At 38.8% G+C, this 17,106-nt stretch overlaps 1 protein-coding gene across 2 annotated transcripts; it reads left to right on the plus strand.

Moving 5' to 3' along the window:
* The first annotated feature begins 165 nt into the window (after positions 1-165).
* LOC117402451 (fos-related antigen 2-like) lies at positions 166-15,881 on the plus strand. 2 transcript variants are annotated; one of them, XM_034003592.3, is made up of 5 exons: positions 166-460; positions 854-1,087; positions 10,841-11,095; positions 11,723-11,830; positions 12,617-15,881. In XM_034003592.3, the coding sequence occupies exons 2-5, from the start codon at positions 959-961 to the stop codon at positions 13,130-13,132; spliced, it is 1,008 nt and encodes a 335-aa protein (XP_033859483.3). In that variant the 5' UTR covers positions 166-460; positions 854-958; the 3' UTR covers positions 13,133-15,881. The 2 variants fall into 2 exon arrangements, with proteins under 2 accessions (XP_033859483.3, XP_058880539.1); XM_059024556.1 differs by lacking the exon at positions 166-460 and adding an exon at positions 8,774-8,973 and having other exon boundaries at positions 954-1,087.
* The last annotated feature ends 1,225 nt before the right edge of the window (positions 15,882-17,106 follow it).

The following is a 17,106-nucleotide window of genomic DNA, read 5'->3' on the forward strand; positions in this document are numbered from 1 at the left end:
CTATATCAACATAAGTATGGATGGCACAGGTGTGTGAATTGGTGTCATCTGGGGTAAAATCTCAGTAGTGAGGTGGAGTGTCTCCCCCTTCCCCTATACACTCGGCCAGTTTGACGTGAGTAAATCCACATGGTACTTGTTAAGACAAGTTGCAGTTCTCTGTAATACCATTTCGGTGACTCATCGGCGCAAAGCTGTGCAAGGGATCGCAAAATAAATCATCAAAAGAAAAAAACAGGAGAGAGAGAGAGAGAGAGAGAGAGAGAGAGAGAGAGAGAGAGAGAGAGAGAGAGAGAGAGAGAGAGAGAGAGAGAGAGAGAGAGAGAGAGAGAGAGAGGTGTGTTACAACAAAGCGCTATATTAAAGACAGGCGCAGAAAAAAAGTTACAGAGTGAGTCACTCGCGTATCGACAGAAGGACCGACTGAACGCGTCTTGTTTTACCTCAGCCGGGAAGAAATGTATGGCTTCAATCATTCGTGTTAGTAATAGGTTAACAACTTGATAGGGTACAGTTTTGAGAAGAATGGTTATCTGATAAGGTCAACAATGAAGGGCACAGTTTAATTAAAGGAAAATGCATATATTTTTTATTTAGAATTATTGTGTTTTTTGTTTGTTTGTTTGTTTGGGGGTTTTTTTTGCATTTAGCTACAAAGCAGTAGCTTTAAGTTTAGTAACTTGTGTGACTGCAACGGAAATAACAACACGGTTAGCTTTACTGACATTTCTCATGCATTTGACATACTATATGTATATATATATATTTATATATACATATAGTTTATATCATTAAAAACAAAATTGACATTCCTGAATAGGATTTTTTTTTTTTCTTTTTTAACTTTAAAAAGTTTTTCATCTGGCGGAACTGATACAAAATACGAGGAGTGAAAGGGGATAACATACGTATCCTCGCCCGACCATTATCCCTTACCCGGTCGTGTTCCCAGTGGATCATGTACCGCGATTACTCCGGGAACTACGACACGTCCTCCCGAGGCAGCAGCGCATCTCCGGCCCGGCCTGAGTCCTTCACCAGCGGCAGCTGTACCATCGCCAGTCCCATCTCTTCCTCCAGCTACCAGGTATGCTAAGGCACAGGACCCCCTTTCTACTATATATCTATATGTGCTGTGGGAGAAATTGAATCGGTGAAGAAACTCATTATTATTATTATGTTCAATACAGTTTCGCTGAGCGCAGAAACTTGAACTGGGTGTGCAAGGTATGTTCTACCAACCTCTAGTCTAGACCATCAACTTGGTGTGCGTCTCGAAGATTATAATGACATAGAATAATAGTTTTAATTGGTTTTACGATTCAATGACTGATGGTAAAAAATACAAGGTCTGCAGTAAAGAATATCGGTACATGTATGTTTGGAGCGTGCGAACTGAGATGCGTATGTAATAGACTCGGCTAGCCCTGAGAATAGTTGTTTCGCACTGGGAATAAGCGGCACTGACCATTTTATTGCGGATCGTACCTTCTGTGGTTTAGAGACTGGGGGTTCCAGGAATTTCTGGGGTGTGGGGGACCAATATTACATTGCATCTTTAAAGAACTGTCTTCATCTCTGTGTGTGTGTGTGGTGGGGGTGGGGGGCACATTAGCATGACACCATACAGGAACAACAAGTACTCGGGAAAATGTTATGGATGCAATTGGTGTCCAAGGATACGATACGCAGTGCTCAATTGCTATTCAGAAAACAAATATAGCGACAATGTAGCCGAGTGTTTTTTATACCGGTCGTATAGGCTATAATACCATACATGTAAGGCGATAACTGATCAATGCGTAATTATTATCAATACACCATTGGGACTGACTAAACAGGTGTAATCCAAGTCAAGAAGGAAAACAAAATCGTTTTAACAAAATACTGCATGAGCGCAAGTATTATTTATTTAAGTAATAAAAGCGTCTGGTATGAAAGACGAAAACAAGGGGTTCAGTTTAAAACCACCATCATTCAACTACAACAGCATACCTGCTCGAAAATGTTCTTTGAAGCTACCGGGGGTTCTGAGAACTTCATAAAAACCTGCTGCGTAATTATTTTGCTACTTCCTTGGAATTCCCAAGTTAGCCGCATTTCGTTTCCGCGCTTTGCAGTTCGGGTTTGCGCTGCCAAGTTTTAGTAACTGAAAACAAGATTTGTGGGCTGAGGAAAGAAACGTAGCCCATTTCATATCGAGGGTATAACAAGGAATTGCGCAACAATGCCACTGCAAAGGATGTGCCACTCTACACATATCCGAACGAGAAACAGACTTGAGTAACCTATATCGACTCAAACGACAAGAAGAAAAATGTGACATTATGTTATGTGCACAGCTTTTGTACAAACGAGGCTTTCAAAGTAAATCCTTAATGCATTAAAAGTAGCGCAAAATCCATAGCATAATTGGCAATGTAATATGGGGTTAAATCTACCTGATAAGATAAGTCAATATTGGCCACACATTATATGCTTGATGATAATTATGCTACTACTACTACTACTACTACTACTACTACTACTACTACTACTACTAATAATAATAATAATAATAATAATAATAATAATAATAATAACAAACTGAGAATTCTTAATTGGCAGTGAGACAGGCTAGATTTAGTTGGAAACAGGGACACCGTGTGGAATATATGCGTGAACTCCCAATGTCGTATTTATTTAACTAACTTTATTAAGTACAAATAGCTCCATTCAGTTGTCCAGACCCTGGACACTTGATTTGGTGCGATCCGGTGCTGAACACCCACACTCATTCTGACGGGGGAAGAGAACCTTGGACTTTGCACTTAATGACCTTGAACAGGCGACTTTGCATTTCCCTAGTTGGGGATCAAAACTGTATTAACATTATTGTAATACTGTACAGTACTTCACCGCATCACTGATAACCATCCCTTAACTATATAGAGTGCCTATTTTCCAATCATTTGAACGTCTGTACAAAATCAAAACTGGGGTGATCTGTGTTATAGATTGTTAATGAAAGGTATTGACATTGATTAGCGCTGAAGCACGACTCAGAGAAACCATTTCTATTTGGGCAAAAAAAAAAAAAAAAAACCCCACATCGAATATAGGCTATTGCATTGGGTGCTGGTGTCTTGTATCCAGTTCGTATCGTAATGAGGTCGATATCCCGATTTCATGAAGCAATATAATAGCCAGACATACCAGACACGTTTTATCATAGATTCGTCGCATTCCACATCGCTGAGTAGGTCGAATATTCTTGTAGAATCCAGCAGGGGTCCTGGGTGGATTGTTAAATTGGCTTGCTGTCTTTATGACTTGCTTTTGAAAGTGAAACAGACCGATACTAGTGTTGTGCTTGGCATTAAACCAACGGTGTAATATATACTCGTTTAATTTCAATGTTTTGGTATACGAATTATTTTACTTGCTGGTTGTTTATGAACAAAGAAATGAATCAATAATTAATACATTACACCTGCTTGATCTCCATGGGAGTCATATGGGTAGCCAGAATAATACTACAGTACTAGGCTATACAAACTAGACGGTATGGCTTGAGAGCGATTCTCTCATTAAAACGTAAATGGTAAAAATTGACATTTTATTCCTAAAGATGTAAATCCTTATGAATCAACGAAACCTAATAAAGCACAACCAGGTGCCTCTTGGTAAACGATGTCAGTCTTTGGCTGCCATTGGAAACCCAGTTGCCAGTTATTTTTTTTAAAAAAAAATTACAGTATAACATTGAAGGGTTAACACAACTTGTAGCCATATCTCATCAGTAAAAAAAATGTCGTTTAAAAACATCTAAAAACTAAATAAATTATAACAATACCACAGAGCTCTCCGCCATGTTGGTTCCCACCTCATGCTTTCTTTGATGGACATAGTCCCTGAATATCAGAGCTTTTCCGACCGTCGGGGAGGTCTTTTGTGGCGGGGTTTTAACTTTCCCACTTTTTTTTAGTGTTCAGGAGCAAAAATTAAAAAATGGACATGAAGCAGGTGAATAGTCTCAAAACCATAATTCCGACAGTAAGTAATGCAAATTAAGTGGGTATATATTTATCCCCCCCGCAAAAATCAAAAGGGTTGAAAAATTAGGCTACGTTGAAATGAGCTCTCTAACTGTAGTTGTTTTCTCTTTGTCCTGACGCACTTGCTTTACTATTATGTTATATTGAATGTATCTTCTCTTCTTTCTCCTCATCTCTTGAAACTAACGCATGTTTTGTTTTTCTCCACCTTTACTGCCTTTCAGTCCCACCTGTCCATTGACTGAAATCCCAAAATGACGTAAAAACTTGCGAAAGGTTACGAAGCTGATAAATAGTTGAAATATATTTACAAAAAGGTCTCTACACCTTTATGGACAAATTAAGTTGTCAAAACATTTTATTACTGACGATCTCTGTGTGAATCATGAATGTAATCAGACAGCTGCTGCAGTGACGTCCTTGCAACGGAGATATCAATAGATATTCGGATACAGAGGAAAACATAAACAAAGCTTCATTTTAGTTCTTTTTTTTAATCTTTTTTCATGATATGATTTTTCAAAATGAAACTGTTTACCTATACTTCCTGTGCTGTATGTAGCATGATCAGATTGCGGCTAGACCACCGGCTACAGCACAAGAATGTTGCTTCCGACCCCACTAATACTGGTACGAGGGCCTTATTGTCGTATTAGTGACGTATTGCGCAAAAACGGCTGGCGCTTTGGAGGGGAACAAGTATGCAAATAAAACGAGTCTGTATCTGAGTTGAATCCATTGTCACATTTTACTGCCTAGGATTTTGCACAACTTGAACTAAGATGAACCCTTCAGGACAACACATGTTCTACCCTATTGAAGTAGTTGATACAAACGTTTCTCAAATCTTGTATCTAAGAAATAGGAGTGAATCCCCACACTCCTACCACAACATTATTCTTCAGGTTGTGGTAGGAGTTCTTCATTCTTCTGAAATTAGTACTTGCTTCCCTTTCCTCTCCAGCTCCACTTTCTGACACAACATTCCTATATGAAGCTTAGAACATAAGTGTAAGGCTCAGGTTTCAATACGTTCACATTTAAACCTTTTTCTTTTCTTTTCTAAAGTTTAAACATTCAGCATATTAAACAGAAATGAACACCCATAGAAGAAATAAGGAGATATAAATATATATATTTTACAGTGTTTAAAGTTAGGAGAAGAGCTCTTCAAACCCTAATAACAGGTCCCCAGGAATCTAGCAGAAGGCAGGCAGAGACTGGCAGAGCACAGGAGCACTCAACCTAATTACCCCCAATATAAATAGCAGCAAAAAGTACTCATTACACCATCCAATACACAATCTGATGTACCATCAACCACAGACAGCAGGAAACATTAACGCACACATCAGCATTGCGAAACAAACTGCTTGACCTTATTAATAATTTCAATAGCAAACCTAATCTGAAATGGTGCACTGCTCTCCTTATCCCACCCCTCACCGGAAACACAATGCAGCCTTCCGATAGCATCCCATTCCAGCAGAGGCACATTCCTGTTAGATGACTTGAGTCACAAGCAAGGGTTAAAAAAGAGACAAATGGCACGTAGCCTTATAGATGACAGCCATGTCATCCTACCAAAGAACTTGCTAGAAATCATAGGGCTTGTGAGTTCACATCTCTCCTCGCAAACTCTCTGATTTAGTCATTTATAATACAACTTGTCCTATTCTAAATGACGAACTCAGTAGGCTAGAAATGCACCACAGACATAAGAATATAGAAAATGCACATGTTGTTTCATACTACATAAAAGAATGCAAGTATCATGAAATATGTCTGAAATTGACTGTCGCATGAAAGTGGCAAAAACTGGTAGTTGCCTTTTCAGTGGAAGTGTCTTTTTTCTTCACCACATTTCAAACTAGGCAGTGGTGCTAGTGTAATGTAATGCTCATGCTGCATAGTGCATGTGGTGCCACGTATACCAATGGTAGAGATCTGGAGCACATGTTGTAGTGTGTTGTTCAACATATAAAAGGACACAAAGACTGCCCAAAGTAATGCATCCAGTTGCCATGTACCATCTGTCAACTGTAATTGAAAGCAGGAGAAATGTTCTACTGTAAAACGGACAAGAAACAAACAAGACAAACGTTTTCATTTTTAAGTTTCTTATGTTTTATTGTGGTAACACAAAATAGAATGTCTATTATACCAAGAGCACTTCTCTTTACTCAGGCGCATTGCCCTTATTAATATTGATAGGATAGTATACCCATATTGGATTGTGTAGTTTTTGATGTATGACTGCTATAGCAAAGCTTAAAGAATCCTAGTCAGTAATCTTAGTATTTTATAAAGAATATGTGATTCTCATTAAGTATATTTAAATGATTTATGAATAACTGAGAAGTGCACAGTGAGTACACTACTACCCTCACAGAAATGATAGGAACTAATTACATTTTTGTTTATAAGGGCACACTAGTACTCTTCAGATGAAAGAAGGCACATACATTAACTGAACTGACAAAACTCCCATGTTCTAGAAGCTTCCCCGTTGCCGTGTCTTTTGTCCGTACTGGCCTCTACCAAAGAAACATCTGGGGGCCTGAATTGTAAAGGTATGCCTGCAGGAAAGCTTATAAAAACTTAGCATTGCGTGTCTGCATCTCCAATTAGGCTGATATCGCTCTATGAGGTACTGTACGGCCTGTGCTGCCAACAGGAAGTGTCACAAGGAGGATTTATTGCCCTTATTTGTTCATCTTAAAATATTTACTCAGGCTAGAAAGTTTTTTGAGATTTGCATCATCTGTTTATTTTTCAAGGACGTCCTGTGTAGGAAGGCAGTGGAACCGTGGTGTTGAATTCTTGCCTTTTGGGGATGCCAAAGGTTCCCGGATCTGTTCTGTTTCAGAAACTAAATGGTTTAATTTCAGGTAAACTAAAGAGAACGAATAGGTACCTACGTACCTAATCAGACATAAGCATTGCTAAACCTAAATGGTATGTTGTTTGTTTTTACAACACACCGCAATTATTACAGTCCATCTATGCCAAAGACAATCTCTCCACAACATCAGCTTTCTCTTACTAAAAAAAGGAAGACGGAATAAATATAGTTGCGCAACAATCCCAATAAGTAAAAAAAAACCAAACAAAACATCATGCCTCGTACTCTTATAATCGGAGGATACACGTGAACTAATATGTAACACTCAGTGTTGCACGTAATAATAACCATAGTACTACGGAAAGAATAATATAGTGTACTGGCACTCCCAATGTTTTGCATAAGGCATACACATATAACAGTAGTATTAATACGCGTTTACAAATAGCCCATACTGTAGGAAATCATTTTAACAACGCTAAACGTTCATTTAGGTCAGGCTAGGGCAGATTTTCAAAGCAATCCAAATGTCACTCGACTCCTTGTACCAGCCCCAGTCGTGATTGATTTGATCTTGCAGAATAAATTCTTCCCAGAAGTGGCGGCGCCTTCCTGCCTTGTATTCCCAAAACAGCAAACTACTGGCGCCCCCTGCCGCCCACTGTCAATTTCTGGGAATACAGTGCAATGTTCTGGGATATTTCGACTGTGTGTGTGTGTGCGCGCGCCCTGTATAGGGTGATCAGATATTCAAAGCTCAAAACCGGGAGACATTGTTAAATCATCGATAAGTAATTAAACCATTTAAATATAGGCTATTTTAATGGTTATTTTAATACCCATCCTCTCACTCTTCGAATTATCTTTTTAAACCAGCTAGACAATTTCAGGACACTCCCAGGTGTACAGTTTGTGGCTAATTAGTTTAACTTGCCATATTGTGTTATACGTATTGCTACTTTTATATTGAGTTTATTACTATTATTATTATTATTATCCTCAGTGCATGGTGCACTGAGGAGTAAGCACGTATGCCTGTATTAATCACTTTATAAAAAAATAATGTTCTTGATTGCCCTAAACCTTGCTTTTTATTTTATTTGGTTTTCACTGCAGGTGCCATAAACTAAAAGCGGTTGTTTACGTTATTTTGACAAAAGATATTTAGTGTCGCGCTACAGGAAGTGGCTGAAAACTGCGACTTTTTAAAGACTTTGAGCAAAATGTCGGGACTGTGTATTGCTTCCTGCTTTGCTGGAATTGTCAGCAAACCTTTAATGTCTGCAAAAGTCATGGCCGGTGTGTGGTTACTGCAATCCCCAATGTCTACAAAAGTCATGGCCGGTGTGTGGTTACTGCAATCCCTCACCTGTGACATTGTGTGTGGGGTAGCTCAGGCAACATTTTAATGTTATTTTGTATTTTATAAAAAAAAAAAAAATGAAACCGTCTCACATGCCAACCCAGGCAGATGGGTACAAATCGAGAAAGGGGTATGGGATTAACAGTGCCACACTTCGACCATATTCTAATAAGCAATATCGGTGTTCTAAGGAACAGCTAAAGATTTTGGCAGCAAGTTTCTTCTCCACCGTATAATTTTGATGCAATTACTTTCGAGTTGAAACAAGTGCAGTATGTGGAAGCCAGGCCTGGCAAACAGAACGTGACACTTCATGGAACTAGCTGCCTCGCCTGGGACACTGAGTGTCATGCAGAAACACAATTTCTGGAAAAGGTCAATTCAGAGAATGTGAAACTTCGACTTTTCCTTCAGCCAAATGTGTTTTGTGATAATATTACTAATATGTCCACATTGGCTGGATTTTCAAAAACGAGTACCACAACCGCATTCGGTAATTAATCTCTCGAATTTCTTTAATTCTTTTAGAAAACAAAACTCTACGTTGTCACGCCGTTTGCCGGATGAGGTCTCCCCTTTCCGACACACTCACTCGAGCAGATCTCGATAAGCAGTCCGGTCCCATGGAAACCGAGGCGTTTGATTGCTCGAGCTTCGGTTATTCCGGGCCTCCCGGAGGTTACCACAGTCCTGGCAGATGGAAACAAAATATCGTTCTACATAACGAGGTATTTAAGAATTGAACTACACAATGTTCAGTTACATCTAACCAGGGATTGTGGGATATGAAAGTAGAGGTTAAAAAAGATACACACAATAGGTCCTCATATTTAAACGAAATAATATTAATAATAATAATAATAATAATAATAATAATAATAATAATAATAATAATAATAATAATAATAATAATAATGTAATTTCCGAGAACGTTCAAAATGTAAATTGTGTAATCTGTGCATGTGTATTACAGTAGTGTTTGTCCTAATTCTATTATAGTTATTGAGTTTAAAGAAAATGAAAACAAAGAAAAAAAAACTCCGAGAAGATATGTGCAAGGTGACTTTAATGGTGTTATATAGGAATACTGTTGAAACTGTTTATACATTGTATATGGACAGTCTAGATAAACTAGTAATTGAAAAAAAAATAGTTTATAATGATTTTCAATGGAATATAACAGTCACTCCATCGAATTACATCGAACAAGGGCGTTTCTTTAAATCTGTTTGAATTAATGAATTAATTAAAATGTGATATACAGGTTTATGTCAGTCTAAACTCTTTGTCTTTATAAAGTCATTAAGTCAAAACGTTGTGAATAGGGCCACTAATGTTAAACTGTCACCACCAATACATGTTTCTAATAAGTTGTAAAACATTTCCTTGTAATGATTACCCCGTATTTCCTTGAGCGGGGAATGCTATATTAGTCGTCTGGGTTTTTTCCAGGTAGAGGCCCAGGTAAATGTTTCCTCATATCACAACATCAATTAGAACGGGGGAGGGGGAGCACTGTCTTACAACTTTTACAGTTAAAGGAACCTCGGTAGACCTATACATACCGGAAACATTACGCCACCCAACAAAGCAAAGTGCCAGGTTTTTCCCGAATCGTAGGGATTTTGCGTTACCTCTTGGCGCTGTCTCTTCTCTTTCTGTCACGTGATGCTGTATTGAACTCATCAGCATGGGTAGTTAGCTCTCCATTACACAGTGGAAGCTCTTGCTACTGTATCGCATCACAGATTTAGCCTGGAAAAGTGTATTGCAAGGCAGTGATGCAATTGTGTGGTTTCCAGTAACATTCTAACCCCCTCGTCTGACGTCTTTTAAGTCTCATTAAATAAATGACCTTAAAGCCTAAAAGCCAGTGGCAGCTGCTGTATTTGAACAATAGTAAGCAGAATAATGGACTGATACAGCTGCTGTGCTTTGTGCTTTACTGTCATTTCTAGTAGCTGGTATGCCATCCTCTTTTACAGTACATAGTAGGGATTATTGCGACTGAGGCTTGAACCTCAGTCTCTAGGTCCTGTTTTGGTAAAGATCTCGAAGGTCTAGAAGATTGAATGCAATTAAAGGTGTGTTTTCACAATCAAAGAAATTGGATTCAAGTGAATCTAATTTATCGGAAGTTCTGTTTTCATGGTCAAATAAATTGGATCAAAGTTGGATGTGCATTTCATACATTAAAATGGCTGTGGCTTTGTCGATAACAAACTGAATGTGTCACTTCAAACCTGTCAACTAATTACCTTGATTAATTACTTAATTGATAATCTATAAAACCTTCGTGTGGAATGGCCCTCACGACTGGAGACTTATCTTAAACTGAAACAGATTATACAATCTGAATAGTCAGTCGACACACATTTTTAAGGCGCCTATGTTATGCTTGCACACCACTGGATCTTGAGTACAGTCACGTCTCATCACTTGAGCATTTGATGAATTGCAGCGCCTCATGTTCTACCAGCTGTTTTTCATGAAATGTCCCACATCCCTGTCCTGACCAGGCCTTTATTAGTGAGCCCTGAATAGATCATCAGGCTCCGTCTAACCCTCCTGGTCTTCTCTTGTTTGTTTGTTCAGAAGTACCGTGTAGACATGCCGGGCTCCAGCAGTGCCTTCATCCCCACCATCAACGCTATCACCACCAGCCAGGATCTGCAGTGGATGGTCCAGCCCACAGTCATCACATCCATGTCCAGCCCATACGCCCGCTCTCACCCCTACACCTTGCCGGGCACCAGCCACCCTGGCTCCACTGCTCACAACGCCCTCGCCAGGCCAGGAGTCATCCGCTCCATCGGAGACACGAGGGGTCGTCGCAAGAGAGACGAGCAGGTGAGGCCAGCACCATGGTCCTATATGATGCTGTTTACTTTCATTGAGAGTTCAAATCTTGTTGTCATGCATTTATAAAACACAATACACTTCAGATCAACTGATGTCACAGTAGGTCCCATTCACAGCACAACAGTACGTTGTGGAATGATTGATTTGGTTAGTCAGACTCCGAGTGAAATAAGCAACACATAACTTTTTTTTTTTTTTTTTATTAAAATCCAGGACCTTAAAAATATGTAGTTATTCAGGAAAGATCAAAGCATTAGTAATATATTAGCTGTAACTAATCTTTGACTTTATTCTCTCAGAAGACTTATCTCCTTCTACACTTAATGTGCTTTGTAGTTATCACTTAATTAATCTCTATTTCATGGACAGGCAGTGTTTTTTCAGCACATTTAGTTGTTTTTAAGATTTGTTATTTAAGAGAGGAAGCAAAATAACATGTTGAAATTATTAAAGGGTTAAAAACAAAAACAAAAAATGAACATTTAACAAAAAATCCCTTTATATTTGAAAACTAAAAATCATACATCAATTCCGTGGTAAAGCAGTTGTAGTACAAGTTGTCAAGTGGACAAACATTTCTTATAGTCACCACCTGTTGTTTCTGATGCCCCACAGCTGACTCCGGAAGAGGAGGAGAAGAGGAGGATCCGAAGGGAACGCAACAAGCTGGCTGCTGCTAAGTGTCGCAACAGACGCAGGGAGCTGACCGAGCAGCTACAGGATGTGAGTACCTTAGGAACAGCACACAACTCTATTGCCTGTTGTGCTGGCGGTTACACTAAACGTGAAATCCACTACACATACCAAAGGGGTTAGGAAATTACATATTTTTATTTTCAATAAAAAAAAAAGTCTCATTGAACATGCACACTAATAGGTAAAAAGTCAGATTCAAGACTTGCTTGTTATTTGGTTGCCCAAACTGGATAAATTGTATCGGTGCTCAGTGCAAAATGAATATGTAGTTATTCAGGAGTGAACAAACTATATGTGATTAAAACAAAAAGGGCATAGCAAAAGAGCAATTGTGGCTCCTAAACAAAAGAGAAAAGCATTGTTTAAGGGTTAATCAGCTTTTGATTTAGCATGCATCGCCATCTATTGACGAGTGTTGTTCATGCAGCCAGACACACTTACATGAGCTAAAGACTTGGGACTCAATTCCCTGGACCTGGTTGGGAATAGTGTATTAATTTACTATCCCCACTGGGGATCATGCATATTCCTGGCGGTGGAGATATATTGGAGACAGCCACCCACATGTCACACTTTTAAAGATTTACATATACCTAGAGAAACTATGCAGTTGTGATGAAACTTGCTAAAGACATTCTTTAGCACAAGTTACAAATGAGCATTGAAGGGCTGAACGGCCTCCTCTTTGTTTGTAACTTTTCTGATGTTCTTTGTCCTTCTGTATGTCGCACTTACATTTGTTCTTTGTTCTTTGGTTGGCTGGTTGGTCGGTGGTCACTCACTCTCCCCCTCTCCCTGGTCTTGACCCCTCAGGAGACAGAGATGCTGGAGGAGGAAAAGGCAGGTCTGCAGAAGGAGATTGAGAGCCTCCAGAAAGAGAAGGACAAGCTGGAGTTCGTGCTGGTGGCCCACAATCCTGTGTGCAAGCTGCCTCCCAACCAGCGCCACTCCCAGACCCAGCAGTCTGCCCCCCGAGAGGGAGCCCTAGCCCCGGTAGTGGTGAAGCAGGAGCCCCTGGATGAATCAGACAAGCTGGCCAGATGCGCGTTAGACCACTCGCAGCGTTCTGTCATCAAACCCATCAGCCTGGGAGGAGGGATGGGCTTGTACTTCTCTGAGGCAGACAGCCTCAACACTCCTGTCGTGGTGACGTCGACCCCCGCAGCCACCCCCAACGCATCCAGCCTCATCTTTACCTACCCCAGCATGCTGGAACAAGAGAACCCTTCCTCCCCCTCCGAGTCCTGCTCCAAGGCCCATCGCCGGAGCAGCAGCAGCGGGGACCAGTCCTCAGACTCCTTGAACTCTCCCACCCTGCTCGCACTCTAAACCAGGCCACTCAGGGGCGGGGAGCAAGAAATGATGAGAATAAGGTGTTGCTTTGAACTGTTCCCCCCAGACTAGACCAAAACCAACTATCTATAAATAATTACATGAATAATTAAATAAGTTAATGTTGTTGGCATAGTCTCCTCCCAAAGCAATTTGGTACATCCAGACTTTTTTAAGAGACTTTTTAAGGGCTATTGATGATGTTTTTTCCCTTCTTCAAAAAAGCTGAAAGCTGCTATAACAGGGTCTGTTCCTTGTGTTCAGTAAAGAGGGTTGAACCATACAGTTTCTTTAGCCTTCTGTGTTGAAGGGGTTTGCTAAACATGTAAACCATGTCAATGCAAGACTGGAAGGTTGTTCATAGTGTTTGTAAATTTAAGTTTAAGTTAAGTACTACTATATACCTTGTATGTTTCAAGGGAAGATAAAAAAAGCTTTGCAGTAGTGATTTTTTTGTACTACTCACTGCATTCTTATTGTTGAGGACAGAAAATAATTAAATAGATTAATAAATACAATAAAAAAAGAAAACCAAAAAAATGTAAATAAAAAAAGCCCCTACTAAGTGGTTTATTGCAATGATCCTTAAAAATGCACTTACTTTTATTCTTTTCAAAGTTTCAAGTTAGAACTTATATATCTCAAGTTTTATACATAACATAACTGAAGACATGCATCCTGTTTTAGGACATTTGAGACACAAAGGAGTTGAAGTTTGGGGTTTAAGTTGCTGGAATACGTTGGAGGACCTTTTCGACCTGAAAAAAGAAACAAGGACCAGGGGTCACAAATGGAGATTAGATAAAAGGGCATTCAGAACAGAAAATAGGAGGCACTTTTTTTTTACACCCTGGGATCCTTCAAGAAGCTGCTTGATGAGATTCTGGGATCAACTACTAACAACCCAACGAGCAAGATGGGCCAAATGGCCTCCTCTCATTTGTAACTTTTCTTATGTTCTTATGAATACAAACTCTCCTTAAAGATCTCGACTGAGTTTCAAACATAGGGGTTGCATACCTGTCAATAACCCTGGGCTGGAATATTTATATATTTATATGGCATCTTTCCATGATCACAGCAGCAGAGACACAAGTGAAAATCTGCTTGAGCATTTGGAGACTCTTCTTGCTGCTGATTTTCACTGAAGGAGGCTGTGGACTGTAGAATATCAAATTCATTCCTAACTAGCATTTCTTTTGTTGTACTGACTTGTGTGATTCTTAAAAATGCAGTGCCCCTTTAGTTTTGTGCATTTGAAGTTTGTCCCATATTTTACTCTTTAATGCATCCCTTGAGGTTTCCTACAGAAAAAAAAGCACAACACAGTTAAATAAAGCACAGTGTATGCATGCTAAACATAGGTAAGCATGGTAAAGTTCAGAGAGGTATGGTAAAGCATATTTAAAAAAAATATATATACATGGTAAATGCATATAATAATCATGTAAAACCTGAAAAAGTAACATGAAACACTTTCTGGCAGTTTGTTCATATATCTAGGAAGGATCTTGTGGAATTAGGCAAATTATTTTCAGATGGGTGCAACCAGGGAGGGGAACTATAAAGAACCACTTTAGCAAATACAGGGAAGATCGGATGGTTAATGCTGACCTGCTGTTTGCACTGGCAAAGGGTACAAAGACTGAACTAATCTACAACATCGGAACCCAGGAGCACAGAGGGAGTGCCAGTATAATAAAGACAGAGTTACAATAGCAAGAGCATCAGTGTGTTCTGGAGGAGGGTTTTTTTTGCCCAAATTACCGTTTTCCTGTTCTTAAGATAATTTATCTTTAAAATGGCACTGACACAGACCCACACAACAAATGAAATGCTTGCTGCTGTTGCTTAAATTCTGGAATTAAGTATATCCGAAAATATTGTGTCCAGACTTCGTTTATATTAGTGATTTGTTGCAGATGTTTTTTTCAGCTTTAATATGTTCTTTAGCCATTTATTATTAACACATTTTCTTTCAAATGATGACCTATGTTGTTCCATACATGTGGACGTCTCTGTTTGTAGTAATATTTAGATTCAACTGTGTGGAATTCAGCATGCAACTAGTGACCCCGCACACCACAAGTGAGCATCTTAACCACAATGCAAAAGAGCCGGGCTCGTCTGCATTCGTGGTTATAGAGCTTTTAACCTAATCTCACCGAAAGGGGACAGCATCTGTAATGTATCACACAGCACTTCCCTTTACACTCGCTTAGCAGTTAAATCCTCATCTCCTCTACTTGGAATAATTTGTATACTAAAAATTCAATTGTCTGTCCTGAATCAGCCGTATGTGTGTATATATATATATATATAAAAAACAATGTTTTTAATATGTTAATATCCTGTACACTGGGGATCCAGTGTGCAAAAAATAATTTAACAGCCTGAAAGCAGTCAAGCCAGTACATGAAAAAAGGAGCTGGCTGGTTTTATACAGGAATTACATGGCTGCTCTTCCACTTTCTCCCAGCAGGTGTTGCTATTTAGGCAATGACAAAGGAGTAGTTCAGCAGGGCACCAAAGTGCAGAAAACCAGTGCCAAAGGCATTTAATGTTGTCATTCTTTAATTTTTTTTTTTTTTTTTTATGCCTACATGAAGATTGCGTTGTTTAGTACAGTTGTTAAATGGATCCTGTGTTTGTAGATTAATTATATGAGTCTGTTTTAAGATCCTTGGGTGACAACAAATGAAAAACCTGTTCTTGTTTTTTTTTTTTTTTAAATAAATGTTGAAAAACATTATTGAGTGTGTTGTTTATGTAACTGTCTCTTAATATAGCCATGCAATTATCTCCAGTAAATGAATCCATCACAGTAATTCAGAAGAAATGCACTGGCACGCTACACTTAATATAAGGTAATTCAAGAAAACATGTTAAATACAAGCATTTAGTGAACAGGATTGGCACCTTTATATTGAAAGTCTGTACAAATGTAATAGAACTAATTCAAAAAAATATTTAATTATTGATTGAAAACCATTACACAGTAATTAAGCTGCATTATAAAGTCAATGGACAGAAAAATAGGTAACATCCAACATCTGTTGAAAAAGAGCATTTTGGCAACAAAGCAGATGATGGTCAGGACAAAAGAGTTGGATTCACGTTTGAGAAAAGCACTCGTAGCAAACTACATGAAAGGAAATTGCTACAGAACAGTATCAAAGAAATACGGAATACCAAGATTCAACTGAAATGCTTGAAAGTAGTGGATGTCCAAAGAAAATTATAGGTACAGGAGCTCGGAGAAAAATCAGAGCAGCTAAACCAAAATCCAAGATTAACAGCCAAGACAGATTTAGAAGCATCAGGTATAATAGTGCACAAAAGAACTGTACAAACACCTGAACACAGAACAATTGTATGCACATAGACCTTGCTGCAAACCACTGCAAAATGTATAAATCAAACCATCTAAAATTTGACAGCAAAAATGAAAAAAGGAATCTGAAGCATTCTTCATCACAACTCCCTGGTCCAGTGAGACTAAAATTTAGAGACTAAAAAATCGACCACAGTATGTTTAGAGAAAAAAGGGAAAGCCTTCAATGAAGAAAACCTTGTGCCTGCAGTTAAATATGGAGATGTATCTTCCAACAGGACAATGACCCAAAGCATACGGCTAAGTCAACTTTGAAATTCTTGAAGAAAACATAAATAAAAGTTCTGAAATGACCTTTATAATCACCAGATCTCAATCCGATAGAAATGCTTTTGACTGATTTGAAAAACGTTGTAGTTAAGCACTAAGTATCTAATCTGTCTGAGTTGAAGGAAATATGCATGACAGAATGAGCACAGATTCCACCAACAGGATGTAACATACTGGTTAAGAATTATCATAAATGTCTGAAAGCCATCATAAAAGCAAAAGGAGGACACACAAAATACTAAAACCGGTGCTGATACTTTTTTCATGAATGAACATTAGCTGACATGGATCTATGGCAGGCAAGTAT

Source organism: Acipenser ruthenus, chromosome 5 (genome assembly GCF_902713425.1).
Source record: "Acipenser ruthenus chromosome 5, fAciRut3.2 maternal haplotype, whole genome shotgun sequence".
NCBI classification, from domain to species: domain Eukaryota; kingdom Metazoa; phylum Chordata; class Actinopteri; order Acipenseriformes; family Acipenseridae; genus Acipenser; species Acipenser ruthenus.